Source organism: Pomacea canaliculata, linkage group LG1, assembly GCF_003073045.1.
Source record: "Pomacea canaliculata isolate SZHN2017 linkage group LG1, ASM307304v1, whole genome shotgun sequence".
NCBI lineage: Eukaryota > Metazoa > Mollusca > Gastropoda > Architaenioglossa > Ampullariidae > Pomacea > Pomacea canaliculata.
In genome coordinates this window covers 37,939,509-37,963,124 of record NC_037590.1, presented here as the reverse complement: position 1 = coordinate 37,963,124, position 23,616 = coordinate 37,939,509, and the positions used below count along the sequence as shown (strand labels likewise).

At 35.8% G+C, this 23,616-nt stretch overlaps 1 protein-coding gene across 2 annotated transcripts in view; it reads right to left on the bottom strand.

The window, feature by feature from the left end:
- LOC112562007 (cadherin-87A-like) overlaps nt 1–23,616 on the bottom strand; it is a 39,260-nt gene that overhangs the window by 12,852 nt on the left and 2,792 nt on the right. For both annotated transcript variants that reach the window (XM_025234940.1, XM_025234951.1), the window contains exons 3-29: nt 21,559–21,636; nt 19,516–19,664; nt 19,065–19,112; nt 18,585–18,671; nt 18,048–18,152; nt 17,758–17,892; nt 16,253–16,366; nt 14,703–14,781; nt 14,222–14,343; nt 13,572–13,775; nt 13,029–13,184; nt 12,463–12,633; nt 12,127–12,197; nt 11,523–11,790; nt 10,480–10,628; nt 10,090–10,159; nt 8,532–8,604; nt 6,761–6,969; nt 6,203–6,329; nt 5,243–5,385; nt 4,828–4,957; nt 3,144–3,344; nt 2,551–2,708; nt 1,617–1,766; nt 1,096–1,218; nt 568–748; nt 76–320 (exon numbers count right to left, since the gene is read on the bottom strand). In XM_025234940.1, the coding sequence (XP_025090725.1) occupies nt 76–320; nt 568–748; nt 1,096–1,218; nt 1,617–1,766; nt 2,551–2,708; nt 3,144–3,344; nt 4,828–4,957; nt 5,243–5,385; nt 6,203–6,329; nt 6,761–6,969; nt 8,532–8,604; nt 10,090–10,159; nt 10,480–10,628; nt 11,523–11,790; nt 12,127–12,197; nt 12,463–12,633; nt 13,029–13,184; nt 13,572–13,775; nt 14,222–14,343; nt 14,703–14,781; nt 16,253–16,366; nt 17,758–17,892; nt 18,048–18,152; nt 18,585–18,671; nt 19,065–19,112; nt 19,516–19,664; nt 21,559–21,636 (3,746 nt within the window). The remainder of the gene's footprint in view (nt 1–75; nt 321–567; nt 749–1,095; nt 1,219–1,616; nt 1,767–2,550; nt 2,709–3,143; nt 3,345–4,827; nt 4,958–5,242; nt 5,386–6,202; nt 6,330–6,760; nt 6,970–8,531; nt 8,605–10,089; nt 10,160–10,479; nt 10,629–11,522; nt 11,791–12,126; nt 12,198–12,462; nt 12,634–13,028; nt 13,185–13,571; nt 13,776–14,221; nt 14,344–14,702; nt 14,782–16,252; nt 16,367–17,757; nt 17,893–18,047; nt 18,153–18,584; nt 18,672–19,064; nt 19,113–19,515; nt 19,665–21,558; nt 21,637–23,616) is intronic.

The window sequence follows — 23,616 nt, the reverse complement described above, 5'->3', positions numbered from 1 at the left end:
AGTGCTACATTATTTCTGGGGATGTTTTAGGATCAGTAATATAATCATTACAAAATTATAATAAAAAAAGGAGACCTCCAGCACATCAATGGAAAAGTTCTTGGTGGGTGGAATGAGCCATTGTGGCGCATCATTAAGGGATCTGTCCACTCTTATTTGGACAGGCACTTTGGAAGAACACACTGTATCCAAAGAATCATTAATTCCCATTTTATCTTCAGCTACAACAGTAAGATTGTAAGTTCCACTTCGGCCTCGAATGCTAGTTTTAATCTCGATGCGTCTTGTGTTTTCTGGCATCACAAATAGTTCACTGGGTGCTACATGAAACAGCAGAAAAGAAAACAAAATCAGGAAAGAATGTGCAAAAAATCCAAAAGTTGTCTCAACCTTTCTTGAGCAAAATGTTGAAAAACTATTCGCACATACATATGCATATTTTGTCTCATACATAAACACACACAGTCAGCTACCAGTGTCATGCATATTTGTACTGATATGTGTACACATGCAGGCCAACACATAATTTGCACAGTTTACATAATGAAAAAAAATGTTATATCTTACTGCTGGGATCAATGGAGTATTTGATTTTTGAATTATTTGACTGGGGATCATCACCATCTGTAGCAAAAACCTCGACTACTTGGTCTCCAATATCTGCGGTTTCAAAGGCAATAGCTTGATACCCATTTGGCTGGTTGAACACAGGGCAGTGATCATTGACATCTAAAATCGTAAGAATCACCTGCAAAGAAAATGATCATGCAAATTAAAACATTCATATGTTATGAAGTGAATAAAAATCTTGCTTACTGCCCTTAAAAGGCCTTAGTAGCAAGCCTTGTCAGCTGCTGTCCTGTTACTCCCTAGTCATCCCTTACTCTCAGATGGTCAGCATTGGTAAACCATCAGTCAACAGATGAATGAATGTGAATAAATGAATAAATACAAGACTTGCTAGTGCTTGTAGAAGTAAGTGGTATCACTATAAGGATACCAGAGAAAAAAAATTAGAGGAGGATGAAAATATTGGAAGTGACAATGCTGGCAATAACAATCTATCATTAGAAGTTTTTAAGCAGTGTGACTTACAGGTGCTGAGGATTCTAGACGCACAGTGGGATCTAAAGGACTGTCATAAGCAATAATCTGAGTGGAATACGTTGACTGCTTTTCCCGATCAAAGTAAACATTTGGTTTCATCCGTACAACACCCTGAAAAATAAAAGCTATTTTTAATACAAGATTTGCATTAAATTGCTGTTTTTTTTTATTTTAAAAATTTAGATTTCTTGCATTTACTAGTTTTATATTTTATGTACTGATTACTTTTATATTTTTACATAATCTAACATAATCCAGCCAATGTTACAGTTTATAATTAACAAAACCAGTTTCGGGATTTCCGACAGCCATCCTTTTTTTTCCTGTAATGAAATATCTTGCCATCTTGCCATCTTTTACTGTCAGGATGAGATTTTCTTTTGCAAAGAATCTATATTCACTTATTTTTCAGGCAGTAGATTAACAAAACATGATTCATTTTTTAGTTTTTAGTATTGAAAACTGCTCATGAGAACAGTTCTAGTAACATATGGAAAGCGGTCACTTACAGTTATATTATCAACTTCCAGGTACATTTCCTGGGATGGAAAACTGTACCTCACGATACCATAGTCTTCCTGATCATTGTCTGTAGCAGTGACAACAAACAGGGGATTGGTAGGCTGAGTGTTCTCTCGTACACTCTGGCTGTAAACAGACTGGATAGGAAAAAAAGAGAGCATTTAATTAAAGGGCATGAAAAGTAATGACACAGACATGCCTATATAAACATTTTCATGCCAAAAATATTAACATTTATTGTTCAAGCACTCCATATTTATGAAAAACATGCTTGGGTCTGAAACATCTGATACTCAACATGTCATGTCCAGCACGTTTCATTTCGAACAAGCACAAAATCAATGCAATATGTGGAAAATGTATCCCATTAAAAGAACCAAAAGTGAACAAATGATGGAAAAGTTACACAAATTAAAGTGGTGTGTAAATTTTTTTTGTAACAAATTGGTAAAGCTCAGTGTAAGACAATAATTTATTTCCCCAAATCTGAGTGAATACAAGCCACCCTCCCACCCCAACCCCCACCATCTTCTGTTAGGGTGAGATATATGCTCACAAACATCAACATGAACATATAAAGGTCAACAACATAGAGGTCAAGAATTGCATGGATATGCTTACATCAGGGAGGCTATAGCCAGTTAGAGTTGGGGAAATGTGTTAAACACGCATGATGTCAAACATAGTTAAACATAGCATGATGTCATAATTATGGCCTCTTTCTGTGCATGGTAATGTTTTAAGGCATATATCTTCATGGTGCTGGCATATATATATATAAGGTAATGATTGCAGGCATGTATCTTCAGAATTAAAAAGTGGTATTGACCCATACTTGGTGAAACAGTGTCTTGCACTGAGATTTACACAATCATTACAAAAACATTATCCACCCCATTAGTCCTTTACAGACACACATACTGGGCTAAAAACTGGTGTATTGTCATTGATGTTAATGATTTTGATGTAAACAACTGCTGTGTTCTGGAGCTGAGGACTTCCAGTATCAAATGCCTGTGCAATGAGCGTTACATTGTGAACTTGTTCATAGTCTATACGTTGATTCACTCTTAGGGCTCCTGGGAAAGAAAGAAAACTCAATTTGAGCAGCATGTGAAATTTTATGTCAGATTTTAAGTGCACTTTCTTTCGCTAACATATATACAACAAAGAAAAGGTCTTACATTAATAACATTTTAAATATGTTTTGTAATTTAAACATTTAAAATGAACTTTTCTTTTGTCTAATTATAGTTTATGTGTAGGTATTTGAACATAAGGTACATTGTGACGAATGCATGTCATGCATGGTGCACACTAAAGCCCATATGCATCAGTCTCAGTTACTAATGCCATAAAATGCATACATGCATGTGTGTGTGCATGCACACACACTATTTCCTTATTGGACAGTAAGAACAGTTCACGATCTTGAAAATGTGTTACTGAATGTAAAATTAAATGATAAGCCCTAAGTGCTTAGATCCATTCAGTAATGACTTTTTTCTTCTTACCTGACACTGCACTGATGGCAAAAAGGTTGCCTGGATTGGACAGAAGCTGATAACTGGCAATAGCATTATTTGCATCCAAAGCCAACAGAGAGATGACAAAGGAGCCAATGGGCTGTTCCTCAAACATGGTCAAATTGTAGGATGGGAACTCAAAATAAGGTGGCTCATCATTGTACTCCAAAATACGGATGAAAAGGGCACCTAAAATTAGAAAAGCAGTCAGTCTTCATTACTTGTATTCATGCCAGTAACATTGGGAAGAGCTGAACTTTTGCAACCTGTTATATTTAGCATCTTCATCAGATATTTTGTAAAACTTTTTACAGAAAGATCTGATTTCACCAGAAGCATTTCATCTCTGACATGACATTCATCAAAATTTGACTTTTGCCGATAAAGTGATAAAACAGCAAGTCTAGGACTAAAGAATTTACAAAGTTCTGGAGTAAACAGAGATTAACTACCTTTATAAATGTCCATACCATTATTTATGTAATATTTGCTTACCAATCCCATCATCCACCAATGCTATGATAAGACTCATTCCGCGTCATTTCCCACTTGAAATGTGATGGAACAGCCTATGTCTAACTCTACATATTCTTCTGATTCTGGACCTATTGATCCAAGTTACTAGGAACTATATCTGCTTTTAATCCATCTGCATGTACACTTCTTCCCTGGTTTTGATCTATCTGCATCTAAGTTCTCTTAATTGCTTTCCTGTGATCAACACTGGCCTCGATTGACCCATTGTCACCTTGGACGTTGATAGGAACTCACATGCCTAACAAGATACCGTGTGAAGTCTCGGTGTATACATTTCCTTTTGTAGTTGTTATGATTGTCATGGTTATGATTTTTCAGTGGTGTATTTTTTTTTTCCAGTTAAAGGATTTTTGTCTCTGTTTTCTCCGACTCAATGCTTTCATTTGATATCCCCCACTGCAACATCCTGCTGATGACCATCCTCCCTTCTATGACTACTGCACCACTGCTGTTGTGTGTAATAATGCTGGTGATCATCAAAGGAAGTTCATTCATTGCTCCATATCTACTCCAGGTGCTACTCTCGGGGTGAACTGCTGTGTTGATTAGGGGATGGAGGTCTAATACTGACCAACCAGCTTCAGCACCTGGGTGCTGGGTATTACCTCTCTAAGATCTGTTAGCGCAGGGAAAAGTAGTAAAAAAGCAGTAAAGGATTTGTGTGGTGCATTTGTGGCCTCACCTCTGTGTTACAGCCATTGATTACATCACCCTAGGGATGCCAATGGAGTGCACTGCTCCTCATTGCAACCACGTTAATATCCCGCCACCAGTTTCATCATTGTTGATCAAGATAATGTACTTTAATGCTCAGTACTATTGACATTTATGAATTAATTTGAGCATGATGTGGATTATCTGAGGTTTTTAATTTGTCCACTGTCAAAATGATAGTAAAAAAGACTGCTGCGCTGGTCAATGGCCTGCTTGAGAAGATTGTGGAAGCCATTTAGTCCTCTCCAAGCCAACTGACCTAAGTGTAAGTCATTTTTGTGAAAAGCAGTGAACCAATAGGGAACAGCACTCTATAAATAATCTTCATGATTATTATTATTATTAAAAGAACGCACTGTAAAAGCATCTCAATCTGTATTGGTTGGCTTGTTGCAACAAAATATGACGAAGTACAACCAACCTTCTCCTGTCTGTTTAGTGGCAGCATTTGCATCCTCCACAAACAGTGTGTAGGATATAAAGCTTACATTATCGCGATCGAGTTTGCGGTTGACCTGAACATAGCCATCATTGTTTATTCGGAAAAGATCCTGAAAGAAAAAAGCCAAGATAATACAGTGGTAGATCACATTTTATAACAAACAAAATAATTAAGAAAGTTCTTTTTTAGAAAAAAAATCATTACAATTACAAACTGAATACATGTTAGACACGTGAAACATTTAACTTTTCCACTACAGCTTCCACCTTCAAATGTCTTCATAACTCTATAGTTCAATTGCGCTGATACACTGTATTAAATTAGTTAAAGAATTTATCTTTACATCCTCCTTTCACTTTTGTCTGCAAAAGTCAAAAAAAATATGGACACTCACTGTGAAGTTGTAGTTGTTAACATCGACTTCTGCTCCTGAAGGGTTGAAAGCTCGAATAGGATCTTTAAATTGAATGTGAAGAGATGATGTCGCATCGCTGTCATAGGCGTTCACTTGTGTTACAGTATAGCCAATAGGTTCATCTGTGCACACACAATCAGTAAGAATGAATAAGTGAGTTTGGATTGTTCGCGGCAACAATATTAATGTCAAAAATCAATCACATGTCCAAAACCACATATATATGAAGGTTTACTCGTGCCTGCTAGGAATGTATAAAAATATAAGTAAACAAATGTTCTGTAAGGATTAGCATTTAAACCAGACTATAAAAGAGAAGATGCTTCAGTCAAGTTGTGGATCCTTTTTTTTTTATGCCATCATTCCTTTTTGAAACACTTGAGCTTTGTCTGAATAACAGTGAATCATGTTATTTATGGGTGTACTTAGATGCTTTTTAAAAAGCAAATGCAACCAGCATGCTTCCATTTCTACTTAGCTCTTTACTGCTTAGAACATCTTTCTTAATTGGCAAGTAAGGGCATTTTTACTGGATTCTGTTGAAATCTGAAGTGTTTTTCAGGTGGGAATTCTTTACCATAGGTGACCAGAAGAAGCTTGTACCACTATTTTGCCCATGTGCCTCTGAACAGCACTCACAAATGATAGTCTTTTCACCACTAGACATTTTTAAACTTCCAATTTTGGCTTATGGGTTTTAAATTGTATCCCAATTTAAATAAAACCCCTATCCAAATATCAACAATGACATACAAATAATTTCTCAAGAATTAATCTTGCATTTTGCAAAATGCAGTGGTGTGAAATGCTATAATATAGTAACCTATAATAATGATTTATTGCTAGCTAGGTCAGTCTAAGAATAAATTGATTACTTGACAAAAGAAATGGTAAATGGAATACTTGTTTTCATGAGATGACAAGACAGCATCAACTTACTTTCAGACACTGTCACAGAGACTGTTGGAGGGTCAAAATACGGGTTTTTGTTATTTATGTCCAGAATATTAACTGTAACAGTGCAAGTCCCCGTTCTTGGTGGGCTGCCTCGGTCACGTGCGTAAATCTGTTCAGATACATCTAATGTTTGTCACAAACAATATCAACAGGATTTTTTTTTTTACAATTGTACTGTAAAATTAAACAACAAATAATGGAAAAGAAAATGAGTCTTATAGAAAAATATACATCTATCCAAAGGTAAAGGCTGCAAGTGGAATAAATTAAAATCATGGATATTATAAAAAAAAAATCAACATTTAGACAAAGATCCATAAACATACTCTGTCTAGTTCCTGATTTTACTTGCAGTATCAGAATTAGCAACATTCTGAAACATGTTTTGTAACTGTCACTAGTAGTTTTAAACACAACATACCATTTATCCCCAGAATCTATGCAGTTTTAGTCAGGCACAGCTTCACCAACTGCTTACCCTGTGCTCTCTGCATAGTATTTCTACAAATTAGAATAACAAAACTTGGCAGAAATACTCACAATCAGTATATATTGATTCTGCTTGTCGTAATCAAAGGTTGCATCTGGGGAAGTTATTATGTCGGTAAGAATAAAACGATTATTCGTGCTTCCTGCTGGGTTTAGGTAAAACTTTCCAAAACTACCATCTTCAATGGAAACATCCAACTGTCCATTGCCAGTTGTTGGGGCATCTAGGTCAGTCACAGATACCTGAAGGATTGACTTGTCTAGAATAGTAAAAAGATCCAACAAACAAGCATGTTTGTATTATGGTAGCCAGGAGTTAGTTCAATAAAGATTTTATAATCTTATCTATAAAAGAATGGTGAGTAGGTGGGTGGATCCTGGTATACTAATCAAAACACCACTAATTTTCACTAAATTTGCATGTTTGTTTAGGACAGGGATGCCCAACCTACAGCCCGAGGGCCACGACGCGGTGCCATCTGGCCCGCGAAACTTCTGCCCACAGTGCAGGAAATCGGCATGTTAGTAATAAAAAAAAAAAAAAAAACACGAAAAAAAAGAACAAAGGGAAGAAGAAGTATTTATCCCCACGTAGGGGCTTTTCCCAATCTTTTTTTCGATGGACGAACATTTCGATTCAGTGCTCCGACTTGGTGTCTCTACGATGAGGCCGGACATTCAGAAGTTGGTTTCGGGTAAACAACTTAAAATATCCCACTAATTACTACATAATTAATGGTAAGTACAACTTGTTTCTAATTAAAAAATGGTATCTGCTCTATTTTTTTTTCTTTTTTGTATTTTTGCGGTGAAGTGGCCCGCGACACGGCTGTCCAAAATGGATATGGCCCGCAGGCCGAAAAAGGTTGGGCATCACTGGTTTAGGATATTTATTTTTCTAAGATGTCACTGGTAGCTCCTAATGGAAAAATACTATGCAGAAGAAATTGCACCATACTTCTACAAACACTGATTGCATCATAATTTAAGATGGTACTAACAGAGAGAGAGAGAATGGAGGACAGAGGCAGATAGACAAGGAACAAACAGGGTGGAGGAATACTAGTTACATGTCAGCTTTTCTCAAAATGTACTGCATATGTTGTCAAACATGAACTGTCATCTTAAGAACGAACATCAGGAGTGTGTTTTGCTATCTTGCTACACTGATATTGCACATGAATAAACTTAACTAAAGTGAACCAATAGATCAAAAGTTGACATCATGGCTGAAAGAGTTAGAAGCAGAAATCAACCCAGGCAAAGGTGGGTTAATAATATTGATCATTCTGTCTAAAACTGATAAAACAGAATACAGGAACAAAAGGAACGTTAGCAATTTGAAGGTTTCTTCTAATTTGCTTTGTAATTTGCAGAGTAGTTAAGGATGTATAGGTAAAAGATTCTTCATTTGAACTTGATGATCACCATTGCCTTTTAAACTGATTTTGATGATGATGATGTCGATTTGTAATGCACAGGTATCCATTCAGAAGAATGCTCAAGAAATTTTACAAGAAATAAAAAACAAAATGACAAAAATACATCATTCACAGTTATATAACACTTGACATAACACTAGAAAGCACTTAACAAAAAACATGTTGAACAAAGATTTCCTCTTAAAGAGGAAACAAAATGCAAGGAAAATCTTTCGCTCGATAAAAGCTTTTAGATATGGAAAAGCCAATTTCTACCATTTAGGTCTCATCTGGTTCATCTCTGCCACTGGAGTAATTTATGTCATACAAAATAATCAGGCACAGTTGGTTCTAAAGAACATACAAAATATGGGAGGGCAATTTACACATTCACATCTCACCTTGAGGGTAATTCTCTGGAATAGAAATCCTGTAATTGCTTGGCAGGAAAAATGGTGTGTTGTCATTGATATCCTGCAAAAAAATAAAAGGAAAAGAAACGTTTATAATAAAATGTCAAATAGGTTTATGGATGGGTTTCCATGCTTTGCAAACCAATTCACTGGCATCAGCCATATACGTTACTCAGAATAGTTTTTATGCCTTTTTGAAGTACACAGAACAGATATCAGTAACAAGCTGGTGGTGGAATGTTTAATGAAGGTGAACAAAAAGTAAAATAACAACATAACAGTCACAAGAAGAATAATGAGTGTAGATAAAGAGGAATAATGACATTTTGACATGTCATTACTCCTCATTATCTTTCATCAGAGAGAAACAAAGAATTCAAAAATGATTCTCCATCACAGCCATTTCTACTGTTATCAAATACGAAAGATGTAACTATCATGCCATAATTATCACCAAAATATGACAGTATTTCATATGGTGCAAATATGAGTGAATGGACATATTAATTTGGTTTTTTATTTTAATTTTTTTATGAGTACACTGAAATATAGCTAAATGCTCGGACTCCCTGTGTTTACATAGCTCCATACAATGTAGTACACTACTAATACTTTTACAACTTTATTAAACCACAAGGGCAATTTCAGGTAGTGCTCATATGCTGACAATGTCTATATAAGTATATATATTTTGAAATAATTTCTCCCTTGCACACATACCCCCGGCAACAGTAAGATACAGTCAGTGACCTTTAGGCACCTCAGGCTAAATACAAGATCATGGCCAGTAGAATCGATCAAGTGAATGAAGTCTGTGGCTTTTTATTATCTCTAGTGCCTTGTAAATGAGGCAGTTATCAACTGCTTTTCTTGTCTGACAGTATTAATGCAAAATAATATGGGAAGAGCTGTACTTTGTAATTTCTGAGTAAAACAGTACATCTTTGTGACTAAAACAAAGAAATGTACAGATCATTGCTGTGATTGCTAACATAAAGCATTCTCTGACAGGACTACTGTAGACATTTATTAAGAATTTTACGATTCATCAAAAAGTTCCTTAGCATTCACACAAAGAGCTTACCTTTGTTTAGACATTAAAAAACCCATTATTTACTGCCAGTGACAATACTCCCTATCCCTTTAGTCTTGATGACCGCTTTTTTGACATTATTCAATAAAAAATTTTAATTCACTGGATTTCTGGCTGAAAAACTAAACAAGGGATCTTCATGAACTATTACATTCACTCTGCCTGGGTCACTGAATTTTTTTTCATGGGCATTTTTCACATAACTGTCAGTCTTATTTCCATATATTGTGCAATCTTTTGAATGTATTTTTGATGTTGTATGCTTGTTTCCTGAGATACCAGTGGGTTCTGGCAGTTTAAAGAATACTACCATGTAACAACCTCTCCTAAAGGTACACACACATTTGCACGCCAGTATGCGCAGGTGACATAGATTTGCACACATCCATCTCCAACATACACATACTATGACATAGCATTCACACATAATCGTATGCTGACATGATGACTCACAATGACTTTGATTGTAATATCCACTGGTGTTTCATACTTGCCATCTGATGCGATTGCTGTAAATCTGTAACTAAAATAAAAAGTAAAGCAAACTTTTACAAACAGCTCAAAGAAGCAAAGGTTCAAACATTTTATCTATGTATGATTTACAAATTTATAAGTAATCCATGTTAGACACATCCTACTACAAACAGTAATTTAAACTGTATTTAATTCAATCATGACCTTGAAATTAAAAGTATAATCTTTTAAGAAGTTTTAAAAAAATTTAGAATTACACCAAAACTTCCCATAAAGAAGTAGTTTAAATGTTATGCATGCATAAATGTGCCTTTAAGCACACACATAAATGTGTATTAATGCATTAACACACATAAATAAAAGACATACTATCCATAGTTGGGGTCACTAGTATTGGTGTAGTAGACAGGACTGGTTGCAGTTACATTTCCAGTGACAGCATTCACAGTCCACTGACGAGCATCACGAGTGGTGTAAAGGATGGAGTACCTTACTGTGTCATTGTCCAGATCAGTAGCCTGAAATTAAGGTTTTAATCTAAGACTAAGCCACAATAAAATAAGAGACATCCAGATGAAGGTGAGCACAATCAGACAGAACCATAATAAAACAAAGGAGACATCAAAATGAAGGTAACACTGAAGGAAAAAGTTATGTCCAATCCAGCAAATATTTAGTTTGAGCTTCTGTAAAAACCCAATCACTCTCAAAATAAAATTGGGTGTAATTTTGTGAAAGTAATAAAATATCTTACTAAATTTAATCCATGATACCTACAGTCTCCACACCCTCTTATCCCTAAAAGTAAAATAAATAAAAAATCAAAAGACTTTAGTAGAGAAGAATGTCTTATAATGCTTTCAAATAATTTAACTTTTGGCCCTTTACCCTGATTTTCTCACTTACATCCCCTTTTCCCCCCAACAAAAAACAAACAACTCACTATCCCAGTGTCATGTATAAACTCACATTTGTGTGACCTCTCTGGTCTGCTGTATGTATCTGGGTTTATAGATATCCATCATGTATTTATCTCAGCTCTTGTTCAAGAATGGTTCCTCTTTGTGTTTTCTCTATTTGATTATATTCTTTGTTTAGTACTCTTGATAATTAATAGTTTTCTTGATGCCTTAAACTGCCTTGAGTTTGTTATTAGGGACGAAGAATGGGGAATCAGAGTAAAATTGGATCATTACTAGCAATTTAGTGTGAGCGTTTTGCATATAAATAAATACAAAAAATGTCGGTGTGAGATGGCAGAGGTATTGAGAGTGAAATCACGCCAAGGTAGCAGCAATTACAATACCTCTGGCCATCTTTGTGTACCCATTCACAACAGAAAGGAATCCTCAGATTTTAGCAAGAAGGAAAATAGACGTAAGGTAACTCAATCAAATGCATGTAATTCTTACCTGAAGAATGAGGGGATCATTAGTGACAACCTTTAACTCATCAATGGAGCGAGTGATGGAAGCAAGAGAGAACCTGGGCGGATTGTCATTGACATTGAGCACATTAATCACCAATGCAGCTGGTCTGGAAAGTCCTGTGCCTCTGTTGTCCGTGGCAACTACTGTCAGGTCGTACCGGTTCCTAAATTCATAATCTAAACAAGGGTTTTTTCCAGGCTGTGCACAATCACTCACCGAAACAACACCAGTCATCTGATCTATAGTGAAACTGCAAAGAAGAGGAGAATTAGTTCCACAGCAAGGATCTGCTAAAAAACATTCATGGTAATTGAGGATCCTCAGCTGTAACCACAGTAATTTTGATGATTATCTAATTTAGTTCATGTATGTACATCCCATTCTAGCCATGATAAAGAAGAAAATCATGAAAAATGAGTTATTGTTAACCATTTCATTACTGAAACTCACCAGCACTAATTAATAATTTGGCACATCCAAAACTTTTAAACAGTATATGAAAACTTGTCGCTAGCTTTTAAGACTAGAAGACCAGAAATATAAAGCAAATTAATTCTTAAATGTAAGAGCTGAAAATTAAACGTACAGATTTCCAGGAGATAGTAATCTGTATCGAATTCCAGCTGTTCCAAAGTCTCCTGTTTCACGGTCTGATGCCTGTTAAAGTGAATCATAAATAGCAAGTAGTCTATGTTTGTCTATATTTTCTTTGGGTGCAATGAATGCAAAAAAAATATATATATATGTCTATATATCAAACAGTAGTTGTTAATTTAAAATGTCATATAAAACTATAGGAGAATGGAAAGCTCTCAATTTGCATTAAGCAAGAGCAAACATTCTTCTTATTGCCATCAAATACCTTACTTCCGTCAGGCATTGTGCATAATCTCTTGCAGAGTGTAATGTCTGAAATGTTTACCTTCACTTGGATGATGGTAGTCCCACCAGTGGCATTTTCATAGACAAATGCTTCATAATTTGTTTTCTCAAATGAAGGAGTTTCATCATTTACATCAGTAATTGTCACACTGATAGTGGCTGTGCTTGAGCATCTTTCTTGAGCTGGTACCTGATTTTCCTTGGCTAAAACCTGCAAAAATGTTTTAGAACTGCCTACAATATAGAAAACACAAATACAACAGTCCTTTTATAAGGTTTTTTTGACAACAAGTGCAGTGACTGCAGGAATTGTAGTATGCATGAATGTAAATCCAAGACTATCAGGACATAAAAAAATTATGAAGATTTGATTACAATAACTCAAAACAACTTTACACACTGATGTTGCAAAAATTTCTTTAATATGCAGAATGCATCTTTTTAATTAACTATGCACATCTTACCTAGTCTTTCTAGGCTATTTGCTCGTATAGGCAGCCATGCATCAACATTTAATTTCTGGGATTCTTCCAATAATGGCAGAAGCCTGATAAAACTAATAAAGACTAATTATAATTTTGCCAAACAAAATAAAATATTACTTACCCTAACAATGAAATTTGTAGGTGGTGTTTCATAATCAAGCTGTTTGGAATCAATCACAGTAAGGGTGACACTAGCTTGAGCTGCTCCACGATTTGGAACAACCGCAAATGTTGTAGTGTAATCTAGCAATTCCAGGTCAAAGGAATTACGGGAACCCTTTAAAAGAATAAAATAAAACTGAATTTTCAAAATACATTTTTTAAATTCAACTGTATCCATGCAACTGATGTCAAATGATGCCACGAAAAGACAAGCTATTTAAACAAATTCCCTGTATACTTTTTTTTTAAAGAACTATTTACATGACTGCAATTTTATAACTAATATTTTCCCATCCTAGCAGCTGTCTAGTTGACACAAAGGAAACTCATTCTGACCAACTAATGTTCTTGAAATTCCAGCCATGTGGTTTTACTTTAGCTACTTCAGTAAGTATAGTCTTCAGTTGCATCTGTGATTACATACAAATCTTTATCAGTCATAACATGTCTTGTATTAGGAAAGGTAATAATTTATTGTAAATTTTCTTATATGATGTCTTACAGAATCAGCATCTGTAACTGTCATTTGCAGAGGGATATTAGTGCCCTGAAGATAGTTTTCTTGTACTTCAACATTGTATACTGATGAACTGAAAGTAGGACAATTGTCATTCATATCTTGCAGTCTCACTGTCACTTCAGCTGTTGCAGTTGTCAAAGTGTCATTACCCAGTATACTGGGATTGCTGCTCAGCAGTTCCCTTGCCTGAAAACAACAAAGATTTAGCAGAGGTTAACCAACATAACAACTTTTAAAATCATCAAAGATCCTGGGACACATATACATTTTCTAATGACTGAATTACATTATAAGTTTTAAATGATGCATTAATAACCCACAGTCATCTTGCTGAAATAAGCTGTAGCAGATGAAAATATCACACTAGTCAGAATGAGCTGTGTGCATATACACAATCATTCAGCTACCTACACAACTATAAAACCTAAGCCATGCCTATGCATGCTTACATTCTTGTATGGTGGATCCAAATTCAAAGTACATCCCAACATAATTAAACATGTCTCCCAGCATCAGTTTTTCTCTCAGCCATTCTCCAAGCCAATATACACAATATTGATACTTACACGCGTCTGAAACACTTTTTCACCCAATCAAAAAGAAACACACTCCTCTACAATATTGATACTTACACGTATCTGAAGGATAAAATTATCTCCAGGATTTCTGGAAGGATCCTCATAGTCTAAGAATTTGATGCTTGTTATGTTCCCTGACACATTATCTATTTTAAAATACCGCAAAGCCTCTTCATCTGTTGAAAAACAAAACAATAATTAAGCAGTGCTGTCTACTGTTTAAATTTATTTCCTAAAGATTCTTCTGAAATATGTGTTTAAAGCAGTTACATTTTAAATGTCATTATATTCTTTCATATGGCTTTTAAATAGCACCAAACAATTATTGTTCATGAACATTACTGTTTTTTTATTTATATACATATACAGACACACATACAAGCAGACACAAGCATATATATCAAAACATGAAGTGAAAAGCAGATCGATAGCCAAGTGATTAAAGCAATGGTATTATTCAGAGATGTCGGTAAAGTTTGGTAATAAAAGGAGAAGGGAAAGGGAGCAAATGTGATGACTGCTGTATTATACTCACTTCCATAGAGTTCATAGCGAATTGGCCTCTTGTCCACCTCATCTGTGTCCACAGCCGAGACATAATTTATGTATGTTCCCTGTACAATCACCATGCTGGTTTAATCTTATGCCTCAGTGAACAAGTGCTTTATTTTCTTTAATTGTTGTGTCTAGTCAGCATGCACAAAAACTCAAAAGAGATGAATAGTAATAGCAACAGAAGTAGTAGTTATATAATAGGACCCTTTATCAAGTGCAAAAGTCCATGTAAAATGTCTGCTCTTAGTCCTGACAACTTCAAATTATATTACTAAAGACCTGGGCAATCAAAGTAGAAACCACAGTAAAATTCTAATAAACACCTACAGTCAAAGGTAAAGAAACAATTGCATGCATACAAAAATAAAATATAAATAAAACACCAGATTCAACATATTAAACATCAGACAAACTTCCAAACAATGATTTTATCACTTTTACCAATACCCTTCACTAATAAGTCAAAATAATTTTAAAAATACAAGCACCAAACACAAAAGCATAAAAAGGACTGTTGCCATCTATACACATATATTACAAGAAATGTATTTATGCCTCTTTGGAAATGAGCTAAGCCCCGAAACACTTTTGAAAAAAATAACAACCTATAAGGCAAATGATAACAGATGATATATGTAGAGAGAGTTCATGAATTTAGATAGCTAGTAACAACAGATGGAGATAAGTAAAAGGATGTAAAGACTCAACAAAGCAAATCAAGTCTTTGTCATGCTAAAATAAAATTCAAAAAACAAAAAACTTAGTCTAATGTTCTGTGGAGAAATACAAACCTAAGAATCTACAGAAGCAATGTCCTTGCCTTCTTACTCTATGGCAGTTAATGCCGGAAGATATCAGCAAAAGCCATGCAGAAACTAAAGACGTTCCAAACCAAATGTCTGAGGAAAATCTTCAAGATATTCTGGCCAAGCAACATTGCTAACAAAGAAATCCTCATAAGATTAAGAGCAAATTGCACAAATATTAATGGGCAACCAGAATACAAAAATAAAGAAGAGCCCATGTGTAGAAAATGAAATCAGATGCATGACTGAAAATAGCTCTTCACTGGACAGCTGATTAGAGGAAATGTAGATCTTGAAGCCCCACTACCCCCCCCCCCCAAACAAAAAAACAGGCAAAATCAGTCAAGAAAGAAGTAAAGGACTGAAAATGACATGTAACAACTAAATGTGCTGAAGACAAACAAAAAACAGAGGTCTTCAGTGGATGTCTCATTTACCACATAGGTACAAAGAAGACTAGGTAAGTAACTACAATTAAAGCATGCATGGCAACACTCCTCCCTTTTCTGTTTCTCCTAATTCTTTCTGCATATTTGATATCTTCTAAATTTGTCATGTTTTGGGGTCATGCTGACTCAGCTCTCATGTCATGCTTCAATGAATTGCTCGTATGCGCCTACTATACCTCACCTCTGATAACCATGTATCTAAACACACAAGCCACGCACGGCCATTTCTTCATCAAGGATTGTCAAAAACATAAAATGAGCAGCAAACTACTTACCGCTGGCTGATTTTCAGGCAAAGTTGTACTTGGGGCATAAACAAAGTATGGTGGAGAATCATTGACATCAGATACTATAATTTGCATATCTTGCACTGTAGTGTAAAATCCATCCTGAAATCAAAGTAACAGAAATGTAAAAGGTTGTAAAACAGACTACGATAGACTGAGACAGGCAAAAGGGAAGAGAACTCTCACAAAGCTGTCTTCAACATGCTCAAGCACACGTGCACACAGGTGTGCACATGCACCCCTGACCCTACACCATATATACTTGCACTCATGTATGCACAAAACTTCTCTCAATCACTCTCTTAAGAACCTTCTTAGCCAGGTACAGCTTGGCCAGGTTCCCTTTGTAATTCATGAATCATAAACTTTGCTAAGTCCACTGTCATGCTTTGACAAAATAGTAACAGCAGCAAAGTGTTTTAAATTAAAATATTTTATTAAATATCAGAAGATGACCCACTGTCAAAATAAGCTCTAAAGAGGTCCATCTAGGCTTTAGAAACATTTTTGGATTGATTAAATCTTTCACAAAAAAGCGAATACAGAAAAGAGCATACAATGTAATTCCTTTGTGGAAAAAATAATGACCAAGTAATGTGCAAATGAAATATAAACTACCACCCATTTCTTCTGTAGGTGTATCATATTTACAGTCAGCATGGGCTACTTGGTGCCAGCAATTTTCGGGTGTGATGTCCATAAAGAGCAAAACATTTTATGTTAAGCCATGCTTTCTTATTACAGTTACAAGTAGAATAACGGGAAAGGAAATTCAGAAAATTTCAGACTAACCCTACACTGAATTTTACTTCAAATGTAAAATGGGGTATATTATCTCTATCTATTTGGATATATCTATATATATATAATTTTGGGGGATCATACAATCGTTTGCCTGGGTCATCTTCTAAATTAGTAAAAAAATCAGAGTGCCATCTGGTTGTGACAACCAGTATAAATCAACCTTTAACAATGTGTATATGACCAGTTTTTCCTTTTCTTTGAGATAACCCTTTTTGCTATGCCAACAGACCATAAGTATTCTCAATTTATATATATATACACACACACTCTACTCATTTTATACATTCACATGAAAATAATTGGCTACTTTCTGTTTTTGCAGCTGAACACAACTTTATCACATGTTTTGACTGTAAATTTAAGTGTTGAAAGGTCAGCAGTATTTCAAATGTTTTGGCTTAGTGCTTTAATTAATGAAGAGTACAATATGAGTTTAGATAAATTATTTTACAACCCTAGTTTTCAGGCAAATGTCTTTGGTAAAAGGATATTGAAGTTATATGCTAGTAATGCTACACAATAGCAACTTTAACAGAATTCTAGAGGGTAAACATATTTCATATGAAATATTGTAGGATAACTGCACAAAATGAAATCTTTGGCACTAGAAAGATATGTCTTTACCTATAAATTATTCAGAAACACTTTTAGTCTGGTTTAATACTTATACAAAGGGTCATCTCTCTTACAAATGCGTTAAGACGAAGAGAGTAGCTTCTTTCAGTCTCAAAGTCAAGTGACTGGCTCAGCAAAATCCTTCCATTCCAGTCTTTGTTACTGTACTGAACAGGAACCACTCTAAACACATCGCAGGCTCTGGAAAACTGTACAAATCAACAACATTACATACAAGGATAACAAGATTTAAAATAATATGATAATCCACAGTATCCATGCCCATGCACACACACACACATAGGGCAAGAAAAAATTTCACATATCTGAAATAGACAGAGGGTAGGAAAAAAAGTTGCCATACTCTCTGGCTGGATCTGTCACACGTAACGTTGAGGTAGTTTGCCTGGTTAGCAGTATCCAGATCTTTTACAGACACGTTAGCAATCACGAATCCAACCGCAGTGGTCTACACAAATCACAATCCATGACAATACTGATTGTTAATCTGTTCATTTAGTTATTGAAACAGTTTTCACCTCTTTAACTTTTTTTTTATCATCATAACAACAAATATATAAAGAGCGTAAGCAATTGATTATCCACACAAAATGTTTAACGATGGCATGCATTACATGAAAATTTAATATTACGTTATTTACAGTATGTTCGCCAAATATCATGAAAGAATGAAAATCATGAGCATCTTAAAGATTATGGAAAGAATAGCTAACAAATGAAACACTAGTCCCAAATTGATACTTAAACATGGTGACCTAGGTAAATAAATCTAAATTATTTTTTAATTTTCCCCTAAATTTTTAGGGGAAAAAAATTTTAAGAACACGGTTTATGGTTATTTTTCTACCTATTAAGGCACTGAATATATTGTGATACTAACCTCTCTCAATTGAAAGTTGTAGACACTTTCAGTGAAGTAAGGTGGATTGTCATTTGCATCCAGTATATCATAGTTTCCCACAAATCTCTAAAGAGAAGAAAATACATTGTTTCAGTTTCTCAGATTAGGCTCCAGTTTTCTTTTTTCTGAGCACTCACAAATCTGTCACTGCAAACTTCCAAGACATCACATATTAAATAAAAATCTTTAAAAAAAAGCAAGTCCCATAGCTTATATAGTCGCTTTAGAGGCAGTGAACCAAAAGCCTTATCTTTCAAATTGTTGCATGGGAAAAACATAGTTCTTAGTTATTCTTTGACTAGGAGCTTCATTGATGTGGTTGCTGTGAAAGTTTTAATCTTGCAAGCACTCTTCAGAGCTTATTATTAATAATATTGCATAAACTTGAGCATTAGCATAAAATATTAACAGCACAAGACAGTCATTAATTTTTTTTTTTTTTTTAAAGTGATTTCCTACTGTTATGCCTCCATTTCCATCCGTAGCTACGACAACAACTGGTAGACTCTGAAATAAATATAAAGATTCATGATGTTTCCCACTTCTAAAATATCAGATACTGGCAAACAGAAAACATAGATATTTGTATGGATGCTGAGACAGCTATTGCAATAATAAGTAATCATAAATTACAAAAACTTATAGACATCTAAAAAATACCAATGGTACAGCTTAATCTTTAATTCAGTTCACTTTTTGTAAAGTGACGATTATTTTCTTTGGTTTGATACAGAAAAAAACATAACAACTGCTTGTAAATTGGAAGAAACTATCATTGTTATCCAGATGGTCTAAATTTTATCAGGTCAAACAAATACAATAAAATAACATGAAATTAAACCTGACAATATATTCACCAAAGTATTTTGGTGAATTAGCTGCATTATGAAAACTCAAATAGCTCACACACCGTAGACAATTCAGCATCAAGCCTGACTTTGATTTTAATGTCACCAGTGTTGGGATCAATCTCCAGATAATTACGAGCCTGGCTTTCCAAACTGTATGTTACTGATGTACCGTCTGGATCATATGCAGAGACTCTTCCAATAGACGTGCCTGGAAGTGAAGTAAAACTAACAGTCATAAATGTAAGGGTATATTTTAGTGACCTGAGTCACAGACAGCAAAGAACTAGCAGAGGGATCAAAAGATAGGCAAAAAGAGATTGGAGGAAAAGGGAAGAAATACAAGATTTTACATGGCATACTCACTTGTTGATCAATGATGCTACTAATTTTCAGCAGCCATATCAAAACATGCTTAGATTATGTTTACAGCAGCTATTGCAGCAGCACAAATGACAAATAATTTTTGTCACCCTTTGTTTAAATTCTTTTTCTACTTTTCATTTTAGGTCTACATCCTAACACTTTAAAGTTTATTCACTTCAATAAATGCCATAAAGGATTTACAACAGATCTTTGTGAGGGTGGTGCCCATTCCTTTACCCTCATAACTTTACCCACTGTTCCTTCTAACACTGCAGAATCAGGCTCAAGAGGGTTGTTAAGGGGAAGTATGGTGCATCACGTAGGTACCAAACCAGCATGCATCTAAGATCAGACACCAGCTCTCTGACCACTTGGCTAGCTGCTTCCTACATACTCCCCTAACCTTTTTGAGCTAAATGTTTGGTCTCTAACACAGATCTCCATTTTCAATACCATTGTCTAAGGTGTGTTGGATAAGATGAATCTTTGGCTCTGTCGAAATTCTAGGAGTGTGATGCGCCTGTCATTGGCTTTGCCAAGATAAATTTTGCCCACCATTCCTGCCCATTGCTAGGAGGTGTCTGGGCCGACCATGGGGTCAATTTAACTGGGGACTTTTTCTTTTAATAAAACAATTTTATACTTTCGGCATATCAGTATTTTGATTATATGTTATGTTTGTGCTTCATAGAGAAACTAGTTTTCGGTACATCTATTAAAGAGGGAAGCAAATAAAATAAAAGCTGGGTTTAAATTAAAACACACTGATGTTCTTAATCATGTCTGAGTACTGAACAAACTGGAAAATGCTGGTGTGACAGATGAATACCATTGACAAAAATTGAATGAACCTCCTTCAGCATGACTTGTGTTGAGACAGGTTGATCTAGTAGAAGAATTTGTATAGATCCACACAACACCATTGATCTGCATTCATAAGCTATGCCTTTACACAGTTTGCAAGCTATAAATCAAGGTTGCACTAGCCAGTCAGCAAAACTGCTAACAGTATCACGGCACCTTTCTTGTGTAATGAGTCTGCTGAAAGATTGCTTACATTACTCCAGCATTGCTTGACACTTTTCTATTGAATGGAGGTAGTTCCATCAGAGAACTTTCATGAAAAAAATTGTAAAAATAGTAACCTTCACGAGTCAGCTTAAGGCTTTATTTTTACATGCAGTTATAGGCAAACAATCATTTTGCAACCTGAAATTTTGATTGCACGTGATTTGGAAAATAAGTATCTATTATTTACGTCAAGCATAACATTTGACTTGCATTTCCCTTTAAATAACTACTGCTCTATTTTCATAAGCTCTAAGGATCAGTGAACAAGTACATATATCCTTTATACCTTCATCCATTGCTTTATGTTCTACTCTTGTACTCTAAATGTATCTTATCATCCAATGGCTGTTATCTAATGTTCATTCATCATTGCTAGTGTAGCACTGAAGTAGTGTACTAAGTTATGTCTTTGTTTGTAGAGGATAGGGGTCAAACGACTCCCAGGACTGTCTCTTTCTCATGCCGGATGCATACGTAACAGCTAGCCTTGAACTGTCCACCCATCGCTGCTGGCTACCAGATCTATTATTACATCTGGTTACACTAGTCTATGTAGAGTGTGATCTATCTTGGTCATAATACTGTGCATTACAAGTACACATTATTATTAATATTAACATGTTTGAGTAAGAGCAATATAAAATCAGAAAAAAGAGCAAAACACATGCCAAGTGGTAAGTCTTCTCGCAGTCTCTGTGTTACAGCAGTTGTATTTGTGAAAACAGGATTTTCCAGTCCATAAACACCTGAAACAAAACTACTAAATATAAAAGTGTACAAAATCAGCCTCTTAGCTCCACTTCCAAATCAAGCTGCAATTATCTGTTATCTTACCAAGCCATGTTATAAAGCTTTATGCAACGAAAGTCTTTGCCTGCGAAAGGTTCTGGTAAATAGTAGTGATACTTCTTCTAATTATTCCTTCCGACCCCAGTGGAGCAAAGGGCCACAAATACACCCCTCCATCAGATCTGGTTCTGGGCATCCCTTTCCAGTTGGGTCCATGTCATACCAGCTGCCTCTGCTTCACCGTGGACCATTCTCCTCCATTTCTGTCTGGGTCTCCGAACTTTCCTACTCCGTGGGTACCAGCCCAGAGCTCATCTTGTTAAATTGTTGGCTGGCTTTTACAGGGTGTGACTGATCCAGTCCCACTTCTGCTGCTGGATGTCTTGGCTGGCAGGTTTTTAATTGGTTCTCTCCCACAGGTCCATATCAGAGATCTTCTCGGGTCATCCGATGTTGAGGATGTGGCACAGACATCTGCTAATAAATGTCTGAATCTTGTAGGTGATGGTGTTTGTCACACTTCATGTCTCAGATCCATATAGAAGGACTGATGTTACGTTTGCGATGAAGATGCAGATCTTAGTGTGTAGTGATAATGCCTTGAAGTTCCAGATAGGTTTCAGGATGTGGAATGCGAACCTGGCTTTATTTATTTATTTATTAGGCTTCTTACATCTTGATTGCCCCTCCATCTTTGGTATGCTGCTAAGGTAGGTGAAACGGTCAGTCTCTGTAATACATTCCCCATGTTGTCGGAGTGGGGCTTTTTGCTTGTTGTTGACCTGCATTGCCTCCATCTTCTTGATGTTGACTTTTAGGTCAGTCATTGCTGCTTCTTCTGAGAGCTGAGTGAGCTTTGTCTGTGCATGTGGGACAATGACCGATGTCATCCACAAAGTCGAGATCCTCAAGTTGCATGGCGAAGGTACACTGAATGCCCATGTTGCTGTTAGAGGTTGTTCTTCTCATGATCCCTCTATGACGATCAGGAAGATTGTCGGTGAGAACATAAACCTTGCCTCACTCCAGTCCTCACAAGGGGTCGGTCAGCTTCCTGTTGTGAATCACCTGGCATGTCGAGTCCTCATACAGTTGCTGGATGATGGCAATGAACTTTGGTGGAAATCTGCAGTACTGCATTAACTTCCAGATGGTTTGCTTGTCTATGGAATCAAAAGCCTTCACAAAATCCACAAATGTCATACAAAGTGGTGACTGCCATTTGACGGACTGTTTAATAATGATTAGCAGTGTAGCAATATGGTCTGTGCATGATTTACCCTGCCTAAAGCCTGCCTGCTCTTGCCTCAGTCTCTTGTCTAGGGGCATTCTTCAATCTCTCCAGGATGATTCTAGCCAGCACCTTGCCGGGAATGGACAGTAGCGTAATCCTGTGCCAGTTACTGCACTGGGTCAGGTCGCCTTTCTTGAGTAGCTTTACTAGATAACCAAGCTTCCAGTCTGCTGTAACTTGCTCCTGCTCCAGTAAAGACATTGCCATTCTTATTCTTTACTGGTCTGCATGCACTGGTGTTTTTCCATCCTGAGAGAATTCTTGTAATCGCATATAGTCTCTTTGTAGTGATCATTGACTCATAAAAAGTTGAGACATAACTTGATATGTGAAGTTTCTATTAATATCTTGATTAAATGTCCTTGTAGCCACAAAGAACAATATGTGCAGATGAAATATCAACAGAAAAACAGCTATTAATTAGATCCCTTTCAACCTACCACTCTCCTATACATATGTGTATGCACACACAAACACATATAAACTGTTTTGTTGTGTTTTAAAGGAAAGCCAATCCTCAGTATATTGGTGACTGCCTCTGGACCACCTCAGAAAATGACAGGCGTACAGACAATCCAAAACACACCCTCATACACACGTGTACAGGAAGAAAAGAGAAATGTATATCTAACATAATGAGAAG